This window comes from Myxine glutinosa, chromosome 1, assembly GCF_964187855.1.
Source record: "Myxine glutinosa chromosome 1, kmMyxGlut1.1, whole genome shotgun sequence".
NCBI lineage: Eukaryota > Metazoa > Chordata > Myxini > Myxiniformes > Myxinidae > Myxine > Myxine glutinosa.
The window spans coordinates 18,839,091-18,858,593 of NC_136261.1; the positions used below are offsets into that span (position 1 = coordinate 18,839,091).

Below are 19,503 nucleotides of genomic sequence, written 5' to 3' on the forward strand. Positions count from 1 at the left end.
CCCGCCAATGCGCCGGATGATTTTGACGACCCCTGACGAGACCCCACCAGTGATCAGAGTTAAGTGCACCCACACACACATTCTTTTCAGTTATCGTTCCCTGTGTCCATGTTTCAAGTCTGTTTGTGGGGACTTCTCAATTTAGGAAATTATTTGATCGTCCGTTTCTTTTCTTACCGGCATTTCTTTTAATAAAACCTGTTTCTTTTTGTACATTTTAAATCCGTTTTGTGTGAGTTACTTTCCACAGGTTTTAGGACTGCCGGTGGGATCTGTTCATGTAAGCGCTCTTCAGAATCCTACTCCTCCTCCTTTTCTCCCTCGCATGTATCAACTCCGCCACATATTGAACTGAACGCTTCGGAGTAACAGCTTGTTCGGCTATCCGTTCCTTGGAAAGATTTTAATCGCCAGGAACGCGCCAATATCGTCGAACCTGTCATACAGTCGTGGGCAAAAATATTGGCACCATTGCACTTTTTTCAAATAATGCACCAAATCCTTCTAGAAAATTGTTGAAATAAAAAAATCTCTTGGTATCCACATTTGTATTTCTTTGGTTTGCAGTGGAACAAAACAAAAAAAGCTGAAAAATTACTAACTCTTAACTCATTCCACACAGAAATTCTAAAATGGCCGACAATAATATTGGCACCTTTCAGAAGTTGTTAGAAATAATTAGATTTCAAGCAGGTGATTCTCCTTTACTTTGGAATTGAACTCACCTGTGGTGAGTTGCGGGTGCCTGCAATATAAAAATCACTCATTCAACCAGTTTGAATAGAGAAAAGGAGTCATTCTGCTGTTTTGTGTCACTGTGTGTACCGCAATGAGCATGGACAAAAGAAAGAAAACCAGAGAATTGTCTGAGGAGGTCAGACAAGATTGTAGCCAAGCATGGACAATCTCAAGGCTACAAGTCCATCTCCAGAGACCTTGATGTTCCTGTGTCCACCATACGCAATGTTATCAGGAAGTTTAAGGCCCATGGCACTGCAGCCAACCTCCCTGGGCATGGCCGCAAGAGAAAACCTGATTGAAGATTGCAGCGAAGGATTGATCGAATGGTGGAGAACTCACCTCAATCACATGCCAAACAGATTCAAGCTCACCTTCAGACACAAGGTATGACAGTTTCAACTCGCACCATCCGTCGCCAACTCAATGAAAGGGGGTTCTATGGTAGGAGATTCAGGAGGACCCCACTGCTGAGAGAGAGACATGGAGTTTTCCAAAACACACCCGAACAAGCCAAAATCCTTCTGGGAGAATGTACTGTGGACAGATTAGACCAAATTTGAGCTTTATGGTAAAGCACATCATCTCTATGTTTCCAGAAAACAAAATGAAGCCTTCAAAGAAAAGAACACCTTCCCTACAGTCAAACAAGGAGGAGATTCAGTGATATTTTGGGGTTGCTGTGCTGTCTCTGGCACTGGGTGCCTTGAATGTGTGGGTGCCGTGAATGACCCCAAGCACACTTCAAAAAGCACGAGGAATGGTTCAAGATAAAACGCTGGACTGTTCTGAAGTGGCCAGCAATGAGTCCAGATCTAAATCCCATTGAACACCTGTGGGGAGATCTGAAAACAGCAGTTGGGAGAAGACACCCTTCAAATCTGGGAGAACTGGAGCAGTTTGCACAAGAAGAGTGGGACAAACTGCCAGTAGAGAGGTGGAGGAAGCTCATTCATGGCTATAGGAAGCGCTTGACTGCAGTTATTTGGCCAAAGGCTGTGCTACCAAAATCAAGTCAAGGGTATCAATAATTTTGTCAATGCCATTTATTTTTATTTTCTGATTTAAAAGGATATATGAAGTTCTGAATCAAAAACAAAGGTTCTGTAATATTAACAGTGAAATAAAGCATCGTAGAGACCAAATACTTTTGTCAACTTCAACTTTTTTGTATAGAAAATGTGTCATTTCAAAAAAGTGCAAGGGTGTCAATATTTTTGGCTACGACTGTATATATATATATATATATATATATATATATATATATATATATATATATATATATATATATATATATATATATATATATATATATATATGAACTTTTCATATATATACATGAACATTGAACATGAACTTACATGAACTTTTCTAGAGCATTACTTGGCTCCTCCAAATAATTCAAGGGTAGTCCAGCATGCACACGAGATTTTTTGAATGGTCCTTATTTTGTATTGTTTGGCATTTTCTACAAGCTATGGAATGTCCCAACCTTTCTATACTTTGCCACATGCTACGTACCATATAAGGGGCCTTTTCTATGCCCCTGGCATTTTTCACAAAATACATTTTAAAAACAGACAAACTGTATTTGTTCATCGTACAAGACTTTCTTGAAGACGATATAAAAGAATTGGAAAAAAGTAAGGGGAAACAAGCGTTACGCCTAGGTCCCCCGTTGGGGAAGTGATGTGAGTTGACAACGTGGAACGGTGGAAGACGCAGAAAACATGCTATGATATGATATTTCGCTCACAAGGTTCAGACATACATGGAGGCGGCCATCTTGGATTTTGACGTGGCGACCCAATTTTCAATATCGTTCTTCCTTATGCCTAGATACACTGGTTTGAGTACCAGTTCACTGGTAATTCCCTGCTTGTCGTAAAAGGCGACAAAAAGGGTTGGCGGCAGGAAGGGCATCCGGCCATAAAACATTGCTTCAAAAAGGGGACCAAAAAAACAACAACAACCACGGTGCCCGAAAAAGGCCAACCCCCGCTTTGCAGGGAATAATGGCCTCTAAAGGTGGTCTTATGCCTAGATACACCCACACACCAGATTAAAAGTTGGTACTTCGCTTATTTTTCAAGATATTCCGCTCACAAGGTTCAGACATATATATGGTGGCGGCTATCTTGGATTTTGACGTGGCGACCCAATTTTCAAAAGCGTTCTTCCTTATGCGTAGATACACCCACACACCAGATTAGAAGTTAGTAGTTCGTTTATTTTTCGAGATATTTCGCTCACAAGGTTCAGACATATATATGGTGGCGGCTATCTTGGATTTTGACGTGGCTACCCAATTTTCAATAGGGTTCTTCCTTATGCCTAGATACACCCACACCCCAAATTAGAAGTTGGTACTTCGCTTATTTTTCAAGATATTTCGCTCACAAGGTTCAGACATGTACATGGCGGTGGCCATCTTGGATTTTGACGTGGCGACCCAATTTTCAATAGGTTTCTTCCTTATGCCTAGATACACCCACACACCAGATTCGAGGTTGGTACTTCGCTTATTTTTCAATATATTCCACTCACAAATTTCAGACATACATGGCATCAGACATACATGGCGGCGGCCATCTTGGATTTGGACGTGGGTTGCACCCACACACCAAATTCGAATGTGGTCCTTCGCTTACGCACGCACGCATGCACGTACGCACGCACGCACGCACACCCGCACGCATGCACGCACGGACACACGGACGGAGGGGGCAAACCATAGTCCCCCTTTCGCTCCGCGGTGCGACGGGGGACAAAAAAATATTCATCCCAGATCGGATTCAAACCCACAATCCCCAGCTTGGGAGTCTGATGCTTTAACCACTAGTCCATTGGGTCAGCAGGTCAGATTTGTATAATAATATGTTGAAGAGTTATAAAGTGTGTATATATTTTTATATATTTATTTATGTATATGTATATATATATTTATATATATATATTTGATTTTAAAGAAAAAACGATCGCACTTCTGTGGAATTTGTTTTTAAAGCCATTAACTAGATCTATTGGCCGATGTATATTCCAAGTTTCAGCTCATTTCAATGTACAGGGTGCCCCAACACCTTGGCCCCCCCCCCCCCCTGCCCAGCTCTACTGGGTCGCCACGGTACAATGGCGGGCATATAGCGGGAAGGATCATTCATTTGACATCTCAAATACCAAATTTCATAATGATCTAATGAGCCTTTCTTCGGAAAATTTAAATTTTTGGAAATTTCTCCTCCTAATTGAAAATTTCTTATTTTGAAAAATTTCCCCTAATTTCTCCTAAATTTCTCCTAATTTCTAATTGAAATTTCTCCTAATTGGAAATTTCTCCTCCATTCTTACGGAACCCAGAAAATGTCCTCAGCATCAAGGAGACCACGTTTCTGCACGACCGAGCCCCGTGCATGAGCGCACTGGCGACCCAGAATCTTCTGAAGGCGAAAAAGGTCGATTTTTTCGGAAACGATGAGTGGCCGGGAGCATCGCCTGACCTCAACGCCTGTGAACATTTGGGGGCGATACTCAAGGACAGAGTTGAACAACGCCCCCAGAACACCAGGGAAGAGCTTCTCACTGCTTTGACTAACGTCCTCAAAGAAATGGAGTTCGATCGTGACTTGTTTGTGTCTCTCTTGGAATCCTACCCCGCGCGTTTGAAGGCAGTTCGGTCGGCGGGCGGTGGGCACTCCAAATATTGAAGCAAAGCTTTGAAACTGTGCACGTGAGATGTCGAATAATAAAGCTTTTTTCCCCTATTCGTGGTTTCTCCCTACCTCTCCTACGTTGGGCTGGGCAGGGGGGGGGGGGGGCTGAGGTGTTGGGACACCCTGTATAGCCGTTGAGATATGAGCCCCAACACATTTTGGACGGGCAGACAGATGGACGGACAGACGGACGGAAAGACACCAACCTGATTTTGAGGGTTTTCTAAATATAACTCAAGAATGCATAAACGGACATTGCTGAAATTTGGAACATATTACCTCAACGTACAAAGCGCATTTACTTCTGAAATTTGCAGCTGATTTCGGCCATTAGAAGCAGAGAAACGTATTTTCAGGTCCCATGTAAAAAGCTGCATACAGAGAAACGATCCCTTTTATAAAGGGATGGGCGCTTTGCACCCCCCTTTGATATATTGTATATATACAGTCACGTGAAAAAGTAAGTACACCCCGCGTAAAGTTTTGACTTTTTCAACATATTTCAACATACAGCTATTTGATCTTCATTTCAACAACATTGATAGATAAAGGTGATATAATATAACAAATATCATGAAACATTTACATTTTGTAGTTCATTGTATAATTTGAACAAACATAAATGCAAATTCCGCATGTGGAAAAAGTAAGTACACCCCTACATTTATCACTACTTCAAATACCTAAAATTAGAATCAGGTGTACCAGCTCAGGTGCAAATGATTAGACCATCGTTAGAGAGGAACTTGGAGGAACCTGTCTTATTTAAACCTTAGACATTTAGTTTGGTTTGCTCTTTGTTGTTGAAGTGTGCGGCGTCACCATGCCGAGATCAAAAGAGCTCTCTGAGGTCTTCAGAAAGAAGGCTATAGATGCCTACGGGTCTGGGAAGGGATTTAAAAAGATCTCCAAACAATTTGAAATCAATCATTCGACTGTCCGGAAGATCATCTACAAGTGGAGAAGATTCAAAACAACTGCCAACTTGTTCAGGCCAGGCAGCCCCAGCAAGTTCAGTCCGAGAGCAGACCGCAAGATGCTGAAAGAAGTCTCTAAGAACCCCAGAATGTCATCACGGGACCTACAGGTAGCTCTTGCCACTGTTGATGTCAAAGTGAACAAGTCTACCATTAGAAAGAGGCTGCACAAATTTGATCTGCATGGGAGGTGTGCCAGGAGGAAACCTTTGCTGTCCAGAAAGAACATCAGGGCAAGACTAAAGTTTGCCAATGAACACCTCGGCAAAGACCAGCACTTCTGGAACAATGTGCTCTGGACAGATGAGTCAAAGGTAGAGCTACTTGGCCACAGTACCAGAAGACATTTTTGGCGAAAACCAAAGACAGCATTTGACCACAAGAACCTGATACCAACTGAAAAGCATGGTGGTGGAAATATTATGGTTTGGGGCAGCTTTGCTGCATCAGGGCCTGGGCAGCTCACCCTCATATAATCCGCTATGAATTATTCATTGTACCAGAGGGTGCTTGAGAATAATGTGAGGCCATCTGTCAGAAAGTTGAAGCTAAACCAAAGGTGGACCTTGCAACATGACAATGACCCTAAACATACCAGTAAATCCACCAAGGAATGGCTGAAAAGAAAGAAATGGAGGGTTCTGGAATGGCGAAGTCAAAGCCCGGATCTAAATCCCATCGAGATGTTGTGGGGGGATTTTAAACGAGCTGTGCATGCAAGAAACCCCTCAAACATCACACAGCTGAAATAATTCTGCATGGAGGAGTGGGAAAAAATTTCTCCCAGTCGATGTCAGAGACTGGTAGACAGTTATAAGAAACGCCTACTTGAGGTTGTTTCTGCCAAAGGGGGCAATACCACCTATTAGAGCCAAGGGTGTACTTGCTTTTTCCATACGCGAAATTTGCATTGATGTGTATTTAAATTATACAATGGACTACAAAATGTAAATGTTTCATGATATTTGTTATATTATATCACCTTCATCTATCAATATTGTTGAAATGAAGATCAAATAGCTGTATGTTGAAATATGTTGAAAAAGTCAAAACTTTACATGGGGTGTACTTACTTTTTCACGTGACTGTGTGTATATATATATATATATATATATATATATATATATATATATATATATATATATATATATATATATATATATATATATATATATGTATATATATAAGTTCAAAGCACACCTGGTCACAAGTGTGCCGCACTGACCGGGTCCTCAGTCGAGATCCTCAGCATCATCCCGTTTCGGCCCTTCAACCTCGATACGGTCAGCTAAGGTGGGCCAGCAGTGGCACATACACATCCAAATGCAGCAACTACACCTGGATGCGTACATACCCCCACCCCCAGCCAGTGCGAACGCAGACTACAACAACAACACCTCCACATCCAGAATCCACAGCACCAAACAAACATGGTGGAACACTCAAACACCCACCTTTATACCCTTCACCACTCACCAACAAAACACACCAGATCATTCATACACACGCATACACACGCATACACACCCGTACACACCCGTACACACACGTACACACACGTACACACACACACACACACACACACAACACCAACCAACCACCTACCCTTACAACATACACCACTCAACATACAAAAACACACACTCATGCAAAAATTCATTCATGCAAAAACACACACCCTCACCCACTCACTCATATACACAAAATAACCACCTTTAGAGGCCATTTTTCCCCGCAAGCGGGGGTTGGCCTTTTTCGGGAACCGTGGTTGTTGTTGTTTTTCGGTCCCCTTTTTGAAGCAATGTTTTACGCCGGATGCCCTTCCTGACGCCAACCCTTTTTGCCGCCTTTAACGACAAACAGGGAATTACCAGTGAACTGGTCCTCAAATTAGCCGACCTCGGAAGGATGACAGGCTGAGTCAACCCCCCTGGCGTTAATTCAGCGATTGACCGGGATTCGAACCCAGGATCCTAGGATCCTAAGCTGACACCCTAGCCGCTAGCCCAACACCAGGGTCATATACACAAAATAAGAAACAATAATCATAACAACAAAAAAAAAACACACACACACACACAACCAACGTACACCGTTCGACGTGCCTCCATAAACTTCCTCCATATCCAAAATGAGCCTTTCAAGGCAACCTGGGCCACCTTGTCACACATCCTCCTTCTTTCTGTCCCACACACTCCCAGCCTAGCAAGAAATGCAGAAAAGGATTTGCCAATATACCCTCTACACCCCACCTGAAATGGCTGACACGAAACTCGCCAACCCTTCTCCCGGCACTCTGCCTCCAGCTCACTGTACTTTCCTCTCTTCCTCTCATGCACCTCCTCCATGTTCTCTTCCCAAGGTACAGACAATTCCCCCAAGATGACCTGTCTTGTTGCACCTGACCAGATGACAATGTCAGGCAGCAACCTTGTCACACAGATCTCCTCTGGGAATACCAATTGTGGCTTCAGGTTTGCCACCACCTGCCAATCACAAGCATCTGACAGTCCTCTTGCTTTCCACCTCCTCCTGCCACCTTTCCACCTTTTCATATATATATACTATATACTGTATATAGGATATACATATATTATATATATATATATATATATATATATATATATATATATATATACACATACACACACACACACACACACACACACACACACACACACACACACACACACACACACACACACACACACACACACACACACACACACACACACACACACACACACACACACACACACACGGTGCTGTTATATACGTGCTGTTTACGGTGTCAGGACATGTGCAAGTGACACACCAGTTCGGTAAGGGTCAATGGTGATGTTTTCAGAGGAAACGGTGCCGAGATCATTCTTGGCCTCCACCCAGAGAGTCAGTTGTTTTAGAACGTCGACGTGACCTTTCATCTTCAGGACGCAGTGCTCCTCGTGCTCCTTCACCTGGCATGTTCTCAATACTTCAGACCTGATAAAAAAAAATGTCACCCAGTGAATAGGATATACAATTCATTGCTTTCAATTTTTTTTCTGAAAGATACAATTCCTTCCATTGTCACAAAAGTAATCCAAACGAGGAAATGGAGTGTATTTTGAGCATTCTCGCAAACACCTGCATGTTGTTGGGAGGTCCTGTTCAAAGGCACCACAATCTATTTTACCTCCACAGCAGGTGAGACACAATTTTGATGTTTTGATCAGACGGCTTTTCATCAACAGGTACTGCCCAGACATTGCATGTGAGGTGTTATAATATCCTTCCCGAGAGGAAGCGAGACGTCGCATAACCTCAATATGCATATCATGAAACTTAATATCGTTCTTACATGTGACATTGGGTGTTGTCATGCATGTGTATGGGTAGATTTACCTTTATAAATATAAAAGGGAGAAGTCATATTATCAAAACATAAACACTAAAGGATTAACTTGCACTCCGTTCTTACATACATGAAAAGTACGACAACATACATAAAATAAATCATACATAAAAGATTAACATTCATAAATTACATATAAATTAATACTATAATTAATAATTAATATATTAATATTTAATTATTTAACATTATTTAATATTAATTATTTAATATTAAATTAATATTTATTTAATATTAATTAATTATATTAATATTTAATAATATTTAATATTATTTATTAATAATATTATTATTATTTAATATTAATGTTTAATAATAATAATATTTAATATCAATATTAATTTAATTATTTAATTTAATTATTTAATTTTATTATTTAATATTATTAATATAATAATATTGTTTAAGAGATTAATTAATTATTAATTAATACATATAAAGATTACTATTCATACATAAAAGTTATTGTTGATTACATGAACCGGTGCCTCTTGCACTATTTGTACCTGTTCTGTGTTGTACGATGTTATGATCATGCTGCATTGACCTTTTCTATGCTGCAGTATGTCCACAATGCTGACCAGGTCACTCCACCATGGACATGCTGCTTCTACTCACCCAACAATGGATGGATGTCCTCAATGTCATACATGAGATCAGGGCCGTCTCTCTGGGCATACATATCTCGTGATTTTGATAGTCTGGCATCCTACCTTAACTTTCCAAACTTTCTGCCTATGACATCCAGCAAGGCCAACAAGGGGATTACTGGAGCAGCAGAGCAGGTTTTAGGATAAGTGTGCAGATGCCTGGGACCAGTTGCAGAAAATAAAAAACTGAAGTGAAGATGGTCAAACGACTGATACAGGAAGATGATTCCATAATCGATAGAAAAAGGGGAAGAATGAATACAGTCTGTTAAATCAGCCCAGACTTGTTAAGGAGTGAGCAGGCAAAGGTTTCTGAAGAAACTCGTGTGATCTGCGGTGGCTTTGGGAGTGCAGAGGTAGGAGAGTGCAGGTGGAGGGAGCAAGGCCAGATTTAAACGTCTGTAAGATAGGCCATTTCTGTTATGTTTCATGTACAGCACAAGAAAAGAACTCTCACTTGAACCATTTGTTTTCAGATTTTTCAGAATTTCAGAAATGGAAAAAGGCCTTTAAAAGAAGAAGTTGCCAAATGTCCTTCTATCGAAATGCCACCGCATTCCCACCGACATGATATGTACTTCTCACAAAAGAAATTAAGCAACAACAGTTGAGGCCTGTATTGTTTGTTTGTTTAAAACGTTCAAGCATGTTCATATATCTTTGATGAAGAGAAGTGCATTGATCTATACACTTCATAACTAAACTAGCGGGGCACTCGGTAGAGAGCATACCTCCGCCAGGCTGAATAGTTTACGTTTTGTATCTCATCGACAGGCCGAATCTGGATTCGGACCTGAACCAAAATCGAATCGGCTTGTTCTTATCACCTACCCAACTCGTCCACCAGGTTTAGTCGTAACTCAAACCACAACTTTTTGGAATATCCTGCTATACATCGGTTTTCGCCCCGTCTCTCAAAGGTGAAGAATCACTTAAAAATTCTCTGATCCAGATCCGGGTTTGAATCTTCACCAAAATTGAATCAATTCTTTCTGGTCATACACCGAACCTGTCCACCAAGTTTCGGCTGAATCTGTCTACAACTTTTTGATATATTGTTATATACATCCTTTTTCGCCCCATCACTCAATGTTGAAGAATCACATAAAAAATGATCAGATCCAGATCCGGATCTTCACCAAAATCTAATCATTTCGTCCTTGTCACATACTGTTACGTGCTCCTCCCCAAACCCCGGTCACGGTGTACCTCCGAGCCCCGAGAGGAGTCACGGCAGAAAAATGTGTTATTCTGTATGTCAAAGATCAATGGTGAAACCACACCAATTGTTACCAAAAAACAAGTATTGTATTAAGATCACACAAGAATAACAGTACAACAACAATAGTAATCAATTGTACAACCAATATATATTTCCTATGATGATACCATTAGGTTCGTACAATATAACTCGCTGTGCTCCAAGTGAGCGAAAAGAAGAACATTCCCCAATGTCTCTATTCCGGCATCAAGCCAAAGTCGATCCACTCCAGTGATCGTCAGAACGATGTCCAATCGAGACCAGAATCCCATTCGGATGACAGTCACAGTCATGCTGCCAAAGCTGCGCAAAGGCACCCTCAAGGCGACCGGGAAATCACACCCTCGGGTATGGACGTTCCACGGCTCCCAATCGGCGAACCACAGAGTTCCCACTCAAAAGCCACGTTACACACACACACCAGATTAATGTCTGAATGCGGTGAAAATGGTTGAAGCGAAGTGAAAAACCTTGAGCGAAGCGCAAATCCCGCGCGAGGTAAAAATGGCCGACGGCCCGTTCTCGTGGCGTAACGGCACTCCGATGATTCTCCTTGGAATCAACCGCAAAACCTGTCATGCAGGTTTATCTGTCACAGCGATAACAACTCTGTCGCAGGAATCCCTTTCCCAGGAAACCCAAAGTTCACACGTGACCCTCGTGCGCCAACGTTCGCTCAGTACATTGAAGCAGCTTGGCTTCTTGTCCGACTCACTCGCTCCGCCTTCTCTCCTCCTCTTCGTCGTCGTCCGGTTCCGGTTTCATTTAAAACATTAACTTTTTTACCTTTTGAAAATAGTAATCTCTATTTCCCTCAAACGACAACAATAATAGTACATGGAATCAAAAATGTTTACAGTGGATGAAAACCACAACAACGGAAGTGACGAATCCATAACACTTCCCCCCCTCAAGAAAGAAAGTTTGAACATTGTGAAAACTTTCTTTGCAGGAAAAAAACTTTTAACAAACAAAAGTAAAACTCACCCCCAAATGATCAATTCACATGAGCAACAATAATTAATATTTCCCAAAATAAAGCAACAAAACTTCCAAACAACCTACAGGAATTTCCAAAGTTAGTTCACTCTGGACAAAGCATCTGAAACGACATTGTCCCTGCCCTTTACATGCTCAATTTCCAAGTTGAACTCCTGCAAAGCCAAACTCCATCTCATCAACCTCTGATTTTTATTTTTCATTTTTTGAATGAAGGTTAAGGGGTTGTGATCAAAAATCCAAATCAAAGCAAATCTATAGCCCTTTTTGAAGGAGGCCGAGCTGAGAGCCAGGTTTCATGTTGGTTGGGTGGTGAGGCCTGGAAGTATTCACTGCATGGACGCATTTAGGAACGTGGAGTTCACGGGTTAATCCGTGTAGGAATCTTGGCTCGGCTGCTCCTGAGCACTCAGCGCTTCCAACTCTTCTCTTGATCATAAAAATCATAATCACGGTTGTAGAGTCGGGTGCTGTAGTCACGTGAGTAGTGGTCCCCATCTTGGCTACCACCGTAATAGTCATGCCGTCGAGAGTTGCCAAAACTGCGCTGCTGCTGCTGGGAGCCTACGTAGTAATCATGACTGCAGCCGCCACCAAAACTACTACTCCCACCCCGGGAGCCATAGCCACCCTTGAAACTACCTCCACGTTTTCCTCCTCTGTAGCCCCCTCGACGCCCATGGCCTGCCTTCTCTACTGTTATGGTCCGACCAGCCAAATCCTTGCCATTCAAATCCTTTTCTGCATCTTTGGCGTCCTTTGTGTTTTCAAACGTGACAAAGCCAAACCCTCTCGACTTTTGCGTCTCCCTGTCTTTTATCAGCAGCACTTCCAAGAGTGGTCCATATTTGCCAAAGATAGAGTCCAGAACATCTTCTCTTGTGTCAAAGTTCAGTCCACCTACAAAGAGCTTGCCAACATTGCCTCCATCCATGACTTGTGTGTGCTGACACTTAGTTTCAGGGTACTCGACAAGAAGTGACTGTGCAAAGCGTGACGTCAGTACCTTCTCCTTCTCTTCAGAGCGCTTCCTACCCATAGCACGAGTCGCAGTACAGGATGGAAAGATACCCGGAATCTCCTGCTCTAACTGTACGGTGTTATTTTCCATACTAGGCTTTTCAACAAACATCGGATTACCAGAAACTCGACTACCGGCCAAATCATTCCCGATAACAAAAGAGATTCCCTTTACAGGAAGAGTGGCTTGTAAACCTACGGTGACCAGTCCTGACACCAAATCAGACTAAATGGATGACATAAAGAGGAGCTTTAACATAGCCACCAACCCCCTGTAAAAGAACACTAGCACCAGTTGCCGTCTTCTCTGACAATGGCAAAATGCCCTCAAGCATCAAAGATTGATGTGCTCCTGTGTCCCTCAATACCCTAACAGGTCTCTGGTTCGTTATGTCCCCATCCAGTGACACAAACCCCTCTGAAATAAAAGGTTTGTAACCCTCTTGAACAAGGTCGTTCTGTGATGCCATAACTTTGGCATGGGAACCTTCACAAGGCACTGTCCTCCAAGGACGATTTCTCGCATTGGCCAATGCATTCGGAGTTGTACTTGTCTGACTCCGCTCCTGATTTTTCCTTTTCAGGGCGTAACATTGGGACATCAAATGCCCAGGTTTCTTGCAAAAAGCGCATGTAGGCCCGGAGGAAAAACTCGTGGTCTGCCTCGGGCCCCCCGGAAGAAAAGTCTGTCTTGGAACTGTAGTCTTCGGATCCCTAAAATTCGGGGTATCAGATTTGTCCACATAGTCATCTCTCGGCCGCCTCCATGAATATTTGTTCTCCGCCCCTGATTTACCATAACTCCCCTGGCTAACTCTAGGCGGGAAGTTAGGTTTGTGGAACCCCATCCTGTGTGTTAAGGCATAGTCATCTGCCATGGTTGCTGCCTCATACAACTCTGGTACTTTCTTTTCATCCAGATGTACTTTAATGTCCGCGTGGACACACTGTTTGAATTCCTCCACCAAGATCAATTGTCGCAACAAGTTGAAGTCTTTCCCAATCCCCTTCGAGTCACACCACCGATCAAACGTGGTTTCCTTCATTCTGGCAAACTCCACATGGGTCTCACTCTCCCTCTTCCTGGCATTCCTGAATTTTGGTCGGTAAGCTTCAGGGACCAATTCATAGGCTTTGAGAATGGTTTTCTTCACTATGTCATAATCTGCACATTGGTCAATCGGTAAAGCCGAATAGATATCTTGAGCTTTACCCACCAGAACACTTTGTATTAACACAGTCCAGGACCCCACAGGCCATTTTAGCATTTGAGCCACTTTCTCAAAAAGTAAAAAAAAAACTTGGCTACCTCCTTTTCATTGAAGGGTGGAACCAGCCTCACATGCCTACCAACATCCCAAGTGTTCTGACTAGTTGTCGAACTAGCCGGCAAGGATACTACTTCTCTCCGTTCTCCCAGTAATTCCAGCTCCCTGAGTTTAAGTTCCTTCTGATACTCCATGTCACATTCCTTTAACTCCCTTTCGGCTCTCCTTTCCTCTGCTCTTTCCTCTGCTCTTCTTTCTTCTTCAGCTCTCCTTTCCTCTGCTCTTCTCTCTTCTTCAGCTCTCCTTTCCTCAGCTCTTCTCTCTGCTCTTCTTTCCTCGAGTTCTCGTTCCTGTTCTGCTCTTTCCTTTTCTGCTTTCCTTTCTTCTGCTTTTAACCTTTCCTGGCTCTGCAGTTGCATCTCCATTTTCTGGAGCTCGACATTTTCTTTTTCCTCGGGTAACCAATCCAAGGCTACCTCTTTCCATGTTCCTTGTCCCACCAGAGATTCTACCACCAATGTCCATCTCTGCTTTCTTCATATTAACTCGGACCTCCAAGTTAAAATATTTGGCCAATATCAAGAGTTCCGATCTTTTTAACGATTGGATCTGTGCCTCATTAGGGGACGCCGCAAACATTTCTGCGTCAAACACCATGGTGACTATTAGTTAGCACCTGTTAACCTTCACACAAAAATGTTCAATTTTTTTTGAAAAATTTGGGAATGTTAGAAAAATTCCAAATTTGGGAATTTTGGGAATGTTAGGGAATTATATCCCGGAAGAATTATAGGGAATTTAATCCTGGACGAGATTTGGGAATTTTGTCAGCAAAGACGAGCCCCCAATTTCTGTTACGTGCTCCTCCCCAAACCCTGGTCACGGTGTACCTCCGAGCCCCGAGAGGAGTCACGGCAGAAAAATGTGTTATTCTGTATGTCACAGATCAATGGTGAAACCACACCAATTGTTACCAACAAACAAGTATTGTATTAAGATCACACAAGAATAACAGTACAACAATAGTAATCAATTGTACAACCAATATATATTTCCTATTATGGTACCATCAGGTTCGTACAATATAACTCACTGTGCTCCAATAGTCCGGCAGCTAAGCTAAATATAGCATAACAATTGTGCATTTTGTGAGGAAAGCACCAAATTTGGCACACTCGTAGACTATCATATTATGAAAATATCTGGATATTGGGCCATCTCAGATTCAGAGATTTGATTTTTGCAAGATTTGCAGATTTTGCAGATTTGCAAGCTGAGATTGCAACGCCAGGGAGGGCCGACTCCTTCCTGCGAGCTGCCCATGTCACCCGCACAAGAAGAGCTCATCAAATCACTGCAGCTGCACTGCACATCCTGCAACACCGTGCGTATGAACGCCACTGTATGACATATGCTGATGATGTAGAAGACCTGCCTGAGTTCGAAGACTGGTGTCACCAGAGAGGAGAAGACATTCCCAACTTTCAGTACTGGGCAACTGTGCTGGAACTAGAGATGTTGGTACTGGTCTACGTGCGTTCTCTGCGGCAGGCTTCATTCACGATGTACCTTGATGCCCTGACGGAACTGGTCCCATGGTTCCATGCCTTAGACCACACACACTATGCCAGGTGGGTCCCTGGTCACCTGAGGGACATGGTTACACTCCCTATGAAGCACCCAGATGTAGCCAGAGAATTCAGGGCTGGCAACTTCACTGTACAGAAGACGAAGAAGGTGTTCTCCTCGATCCCAATCGAATCGAAATCTTGCAAAAATCAAATCTCTGAATCTGAGATGGCCCAATATCCAGATCTTTTCATAATATGATAGTCTACGAGTGTGCCAAATTTGGTGATTTCCTCACAAAATGCACAATTGTTATGCTAAGTTGCCCCACTACAAGTGAGCGAAAAGAAGAACATTCCCCAATGTCTCTATTCCGGCATCAAGCCAAAGTCGATCCGCTCCAGTGATCGTCAGAACGATGTCCAATCGAGACCAGAATCCCGTTCGGATGACAGTGACAGTCACGCTGCCAAAGCTGCGCAAAGGCGACCGGGAAATCACACCCTCTGGTATGGACGTTCCACGGCTCCCAATCGGCGAACCGCAGATTTCCCACTCAAAGCCACGTTACACACACACACACACACACACACACACACACACACACACACACACACACACACACACACACACACACACACACACACACACACACACACACACACACACACACACACACACACACACACACACACACACACACACACACACACACACACACACACACACACACACACACACACACACACATCAGATTAACGTCTGAATGCGGTGAAAATGGTTGAAGCGAAGTGAAAAACCTTGAGCGAAGCGCAAATCCTGCGCGAGGTAAAAATGGCCGACTGCCCGTTCTCGTGGCGTAACGGCACTCCGATGATTCTCCTTGGAATCAACCGCAAAACCTGTCACGCAGGTTTATCTGTCACAGCGATAACAACTCTGTCGCAGGAATCCATTTCCCAGGAAACCCAAAGTTCACACGTGACTCTCGTGCGCCAACGTTCGCTCAGGACCTTGAAGCAGCTCGGCTTCTTGTCCGACTCAGTCGCTCCGCCTTCTCTCCTCCTCTTCCTCTTCGTCGTCGTCCGGTTCCGGTTTCATTTAAAACATTAACTTTTTACCTTTTGAAAATAGTAATCTCTATTTCCCTTAAACGACAACAATAATAGGACATGGAATCAAAAATGTTTACAGTGGATGAAAACCACAACAACGGAAGTGACGAATCCGTAACACATACCCAATATCTCATGCAAATTTCATCCGAATCCGTCCACAAATGTTTGAGATATCCTGTTTTGAGATTTGAGATCATAGAGGAATTTCGTACGTGACAAGGACGAAATGATTAGATTTTGGTGATTATTCGGATCTGGCTACGAGAATTTTAAAAGTGATTCTTCACCCTTGGGAAAACGAATGAATGAATGATCGTTTTAAGGCCATTTTCCCCGCTAAAGCGGGGGTTAGCCTTGCGGGCCCCATGACAATCATGGTTCCCTGTTTGAGGCAATGTTTTTATGGCCGGATGCCCTTCCTGACGCCAACCCTCGGTCACGCTCTTACGATGCGCAGGGATACGGTGTACCTATTCTAAATCGGGGTACACACCGTGATCATTCATCCCAGCAAGCTGGTACTCAATTTGCTCGACCTCGGAAGGATGACAGGCTGAGTCAACCCCCCTGGCGTTAATTCAGCGATCGACCGGGATTCAGAACCCAGGATCCTAGGTATCCCAAGCCAGCACCCTAACCGCTAAGCCAACACCATTCTTCACCATTGGGAGATAGGGCCAAAAACTATACATTGCAGGATATCTCAAAAAGTTGTAGACGGATTTGGTCGAAACTTGTTGGACAGGTTGTGTGTGCGACAAGGAAGAATCGATTCAATTTGGGTGAAGATCTGGATCCGTATCCAGCTAGTAAAAATTTTAAAGTGATTCTTCACTATTGAGTGATATGGCCAACCAGGTGGAGATTTGCTCTCTACTGAGTGCCGTTCTAGTTTATTTTGTAATTGGAATGCCATGCCGTGAAAGTACCTATTAAGCTGCTCTATACACCTTAACATGGCGTGCGTTTAAAACATGGGAATTCTTCCGGATTTTTTGTCGTTAATTGGCCGAATCAACTCAGGAGATCATAACGATCATTTCAGTGTATCACACTCCACAACAATCATGCTTCACACACACACACACACACACACACACACACACACACACACACACACACACACACACACACACACACACACACACACACACACACACACACACACACACACACACACACACACACACACACACACACACACACACACAAGCCTGGTGTTGGCTTAGCGGTTAGGGTGCTGGCTTGGGATCCTAGGATCCTGGGTTCAAATCCTGGTTGATTGCTGAATTAACACCAGGGGGTTTGACTCAGCCTGTCATCCTTCCGAGGTCAGCAAGTTGAGTACCAGGTCACTGGTAATTCCCTGTGTGTCACAAGAGACAACTCACAGGGTTGGCGACAGGAAGGGCATCCGGCCATAAAACATTGCTTCAAAAAGGGGACCACGGTACCCAAAAAAGGCCAACCCCTGCTCTGCGGGGAAAAATGGCCTCTAAAGGTGGTTCATATATACACACATACACACAGGTCGTCCACTTAACGTTGAAGGTTAAGCACACCCATAAGCATGCACGACAACACCCAAACGTACATGCATGGCAATGACTAGAACGACATTAGGCCTCCCTATAATATGCACATTGTGATCAGGTTATGCCCTCCTCTTTGGGAGGACAGATAACACCTCGCATGAAATGTCTGTACTGTGCAGATGAAGAGGGCTCGATGGTTGAAACATCAGATTTTTTTTTGTCCTTGCGTAGTGGGCACCCATAATAGTTGGTGGTACCTTCATTTTGGAATTCAGACTTACCATACATAACAGTGGATCCTCAGGCCTACCTAATTTCACATCATTTTCCTCCACACCATTTTAAAATCCCATTATGTACTTCACACTGTCGGTCGTTCCACATTGACTACTACTTACTCTCGAGCTGCATGTAGCATGTAAACGGTCGAGATGAACAGCGGCCTTCCTTTATTCCAATGGCACTCCATTTCATCGCCCGAGAAATGCAACACACAACTCAGATTCTGTGGAATATCAGGGGGATCTGGAAAAGATGAGAAGTGCTTAGACCAGAGTTAACCAATTATATTCCGCCACCAACATCTTAATGAAAACATCAATTTACTACATACTTGCATGTCCAAACCCCCAAGAAGTGCCAAATATAGTGGCAGTAACAAAGGTTACTGATGGCATCGGCCATATATCTGTCGACCAAATCAAATATGTGGTGTGTAACAATTGAATGAAGAAACTTCATCTTTTTGGGGTAGTTGCAGCACATGACAAATGAGAGTGGAAGTCTACAATTTGAGGACACCATAGTAAAGAAAATTTTCACATACACACATGTGCAAATGCACGAAAGCATGCACACACACACACACACACACACACACACGGCGATGAACGTAGCATGGCATGCTCAAATAGACGTTGCTGCAACAGAGTCGAAGGTCAAAGAAGCATGCACACCTCGTAACAGCCGCGGTGAGGCTACAATTTCTGACGAAATGACAAGCGGGCTCTGTGACGGCACCCAGAGAAGGAAGAAAACGAGCACGAGGGGGACCATCATGGCGGAGACACCGCATGGTGCAAACAACCGAGGGAGCTACCTTGAGTGGGTTCATGGAGATCATAGGGGAATGGCAGCGTCACAGCTGATGAGTCGGAGAGAAATCGTCATACGGGTGCAAACGTCGGAGACGCAAGCATGGCTCGTAAAAGTAGGCTATGCGGCCCCGAGCGAAGCGGCGAGGATAATATATTGGACGGGATGC

At 43.4% G+C, this 19,503-nt stretch overlaps 1 protein-coding gene across 1 annotated transcript in view; it reads right to left on the reverse strand.

Moving 5' to 3' along the window:
* LOC137421592 (interleukin-6 receptor subunit beta) overlaps positions 1-19,503 on the reverse strand; it is a 113,778-nt gene that overhangs the window by 84,812 nt on the left and 9,463 nt on the right. The window contains exons 4-5 of the mRNA XM_078786044.1: positions 18,638-18,764; positions 8,241-8,407 (exon numbers count right to left, since the gene is read on the reverse strand). Of these exons, the coding sequence (XP_078642170.1) occupies positions 8,241-8,407; positions 18,638-18,764 (294 nt within the window). The remainder of the gene's footprint in view (positions 1-8,240; positions 8,408-18,637; positions 18,765-19,503) is intronic.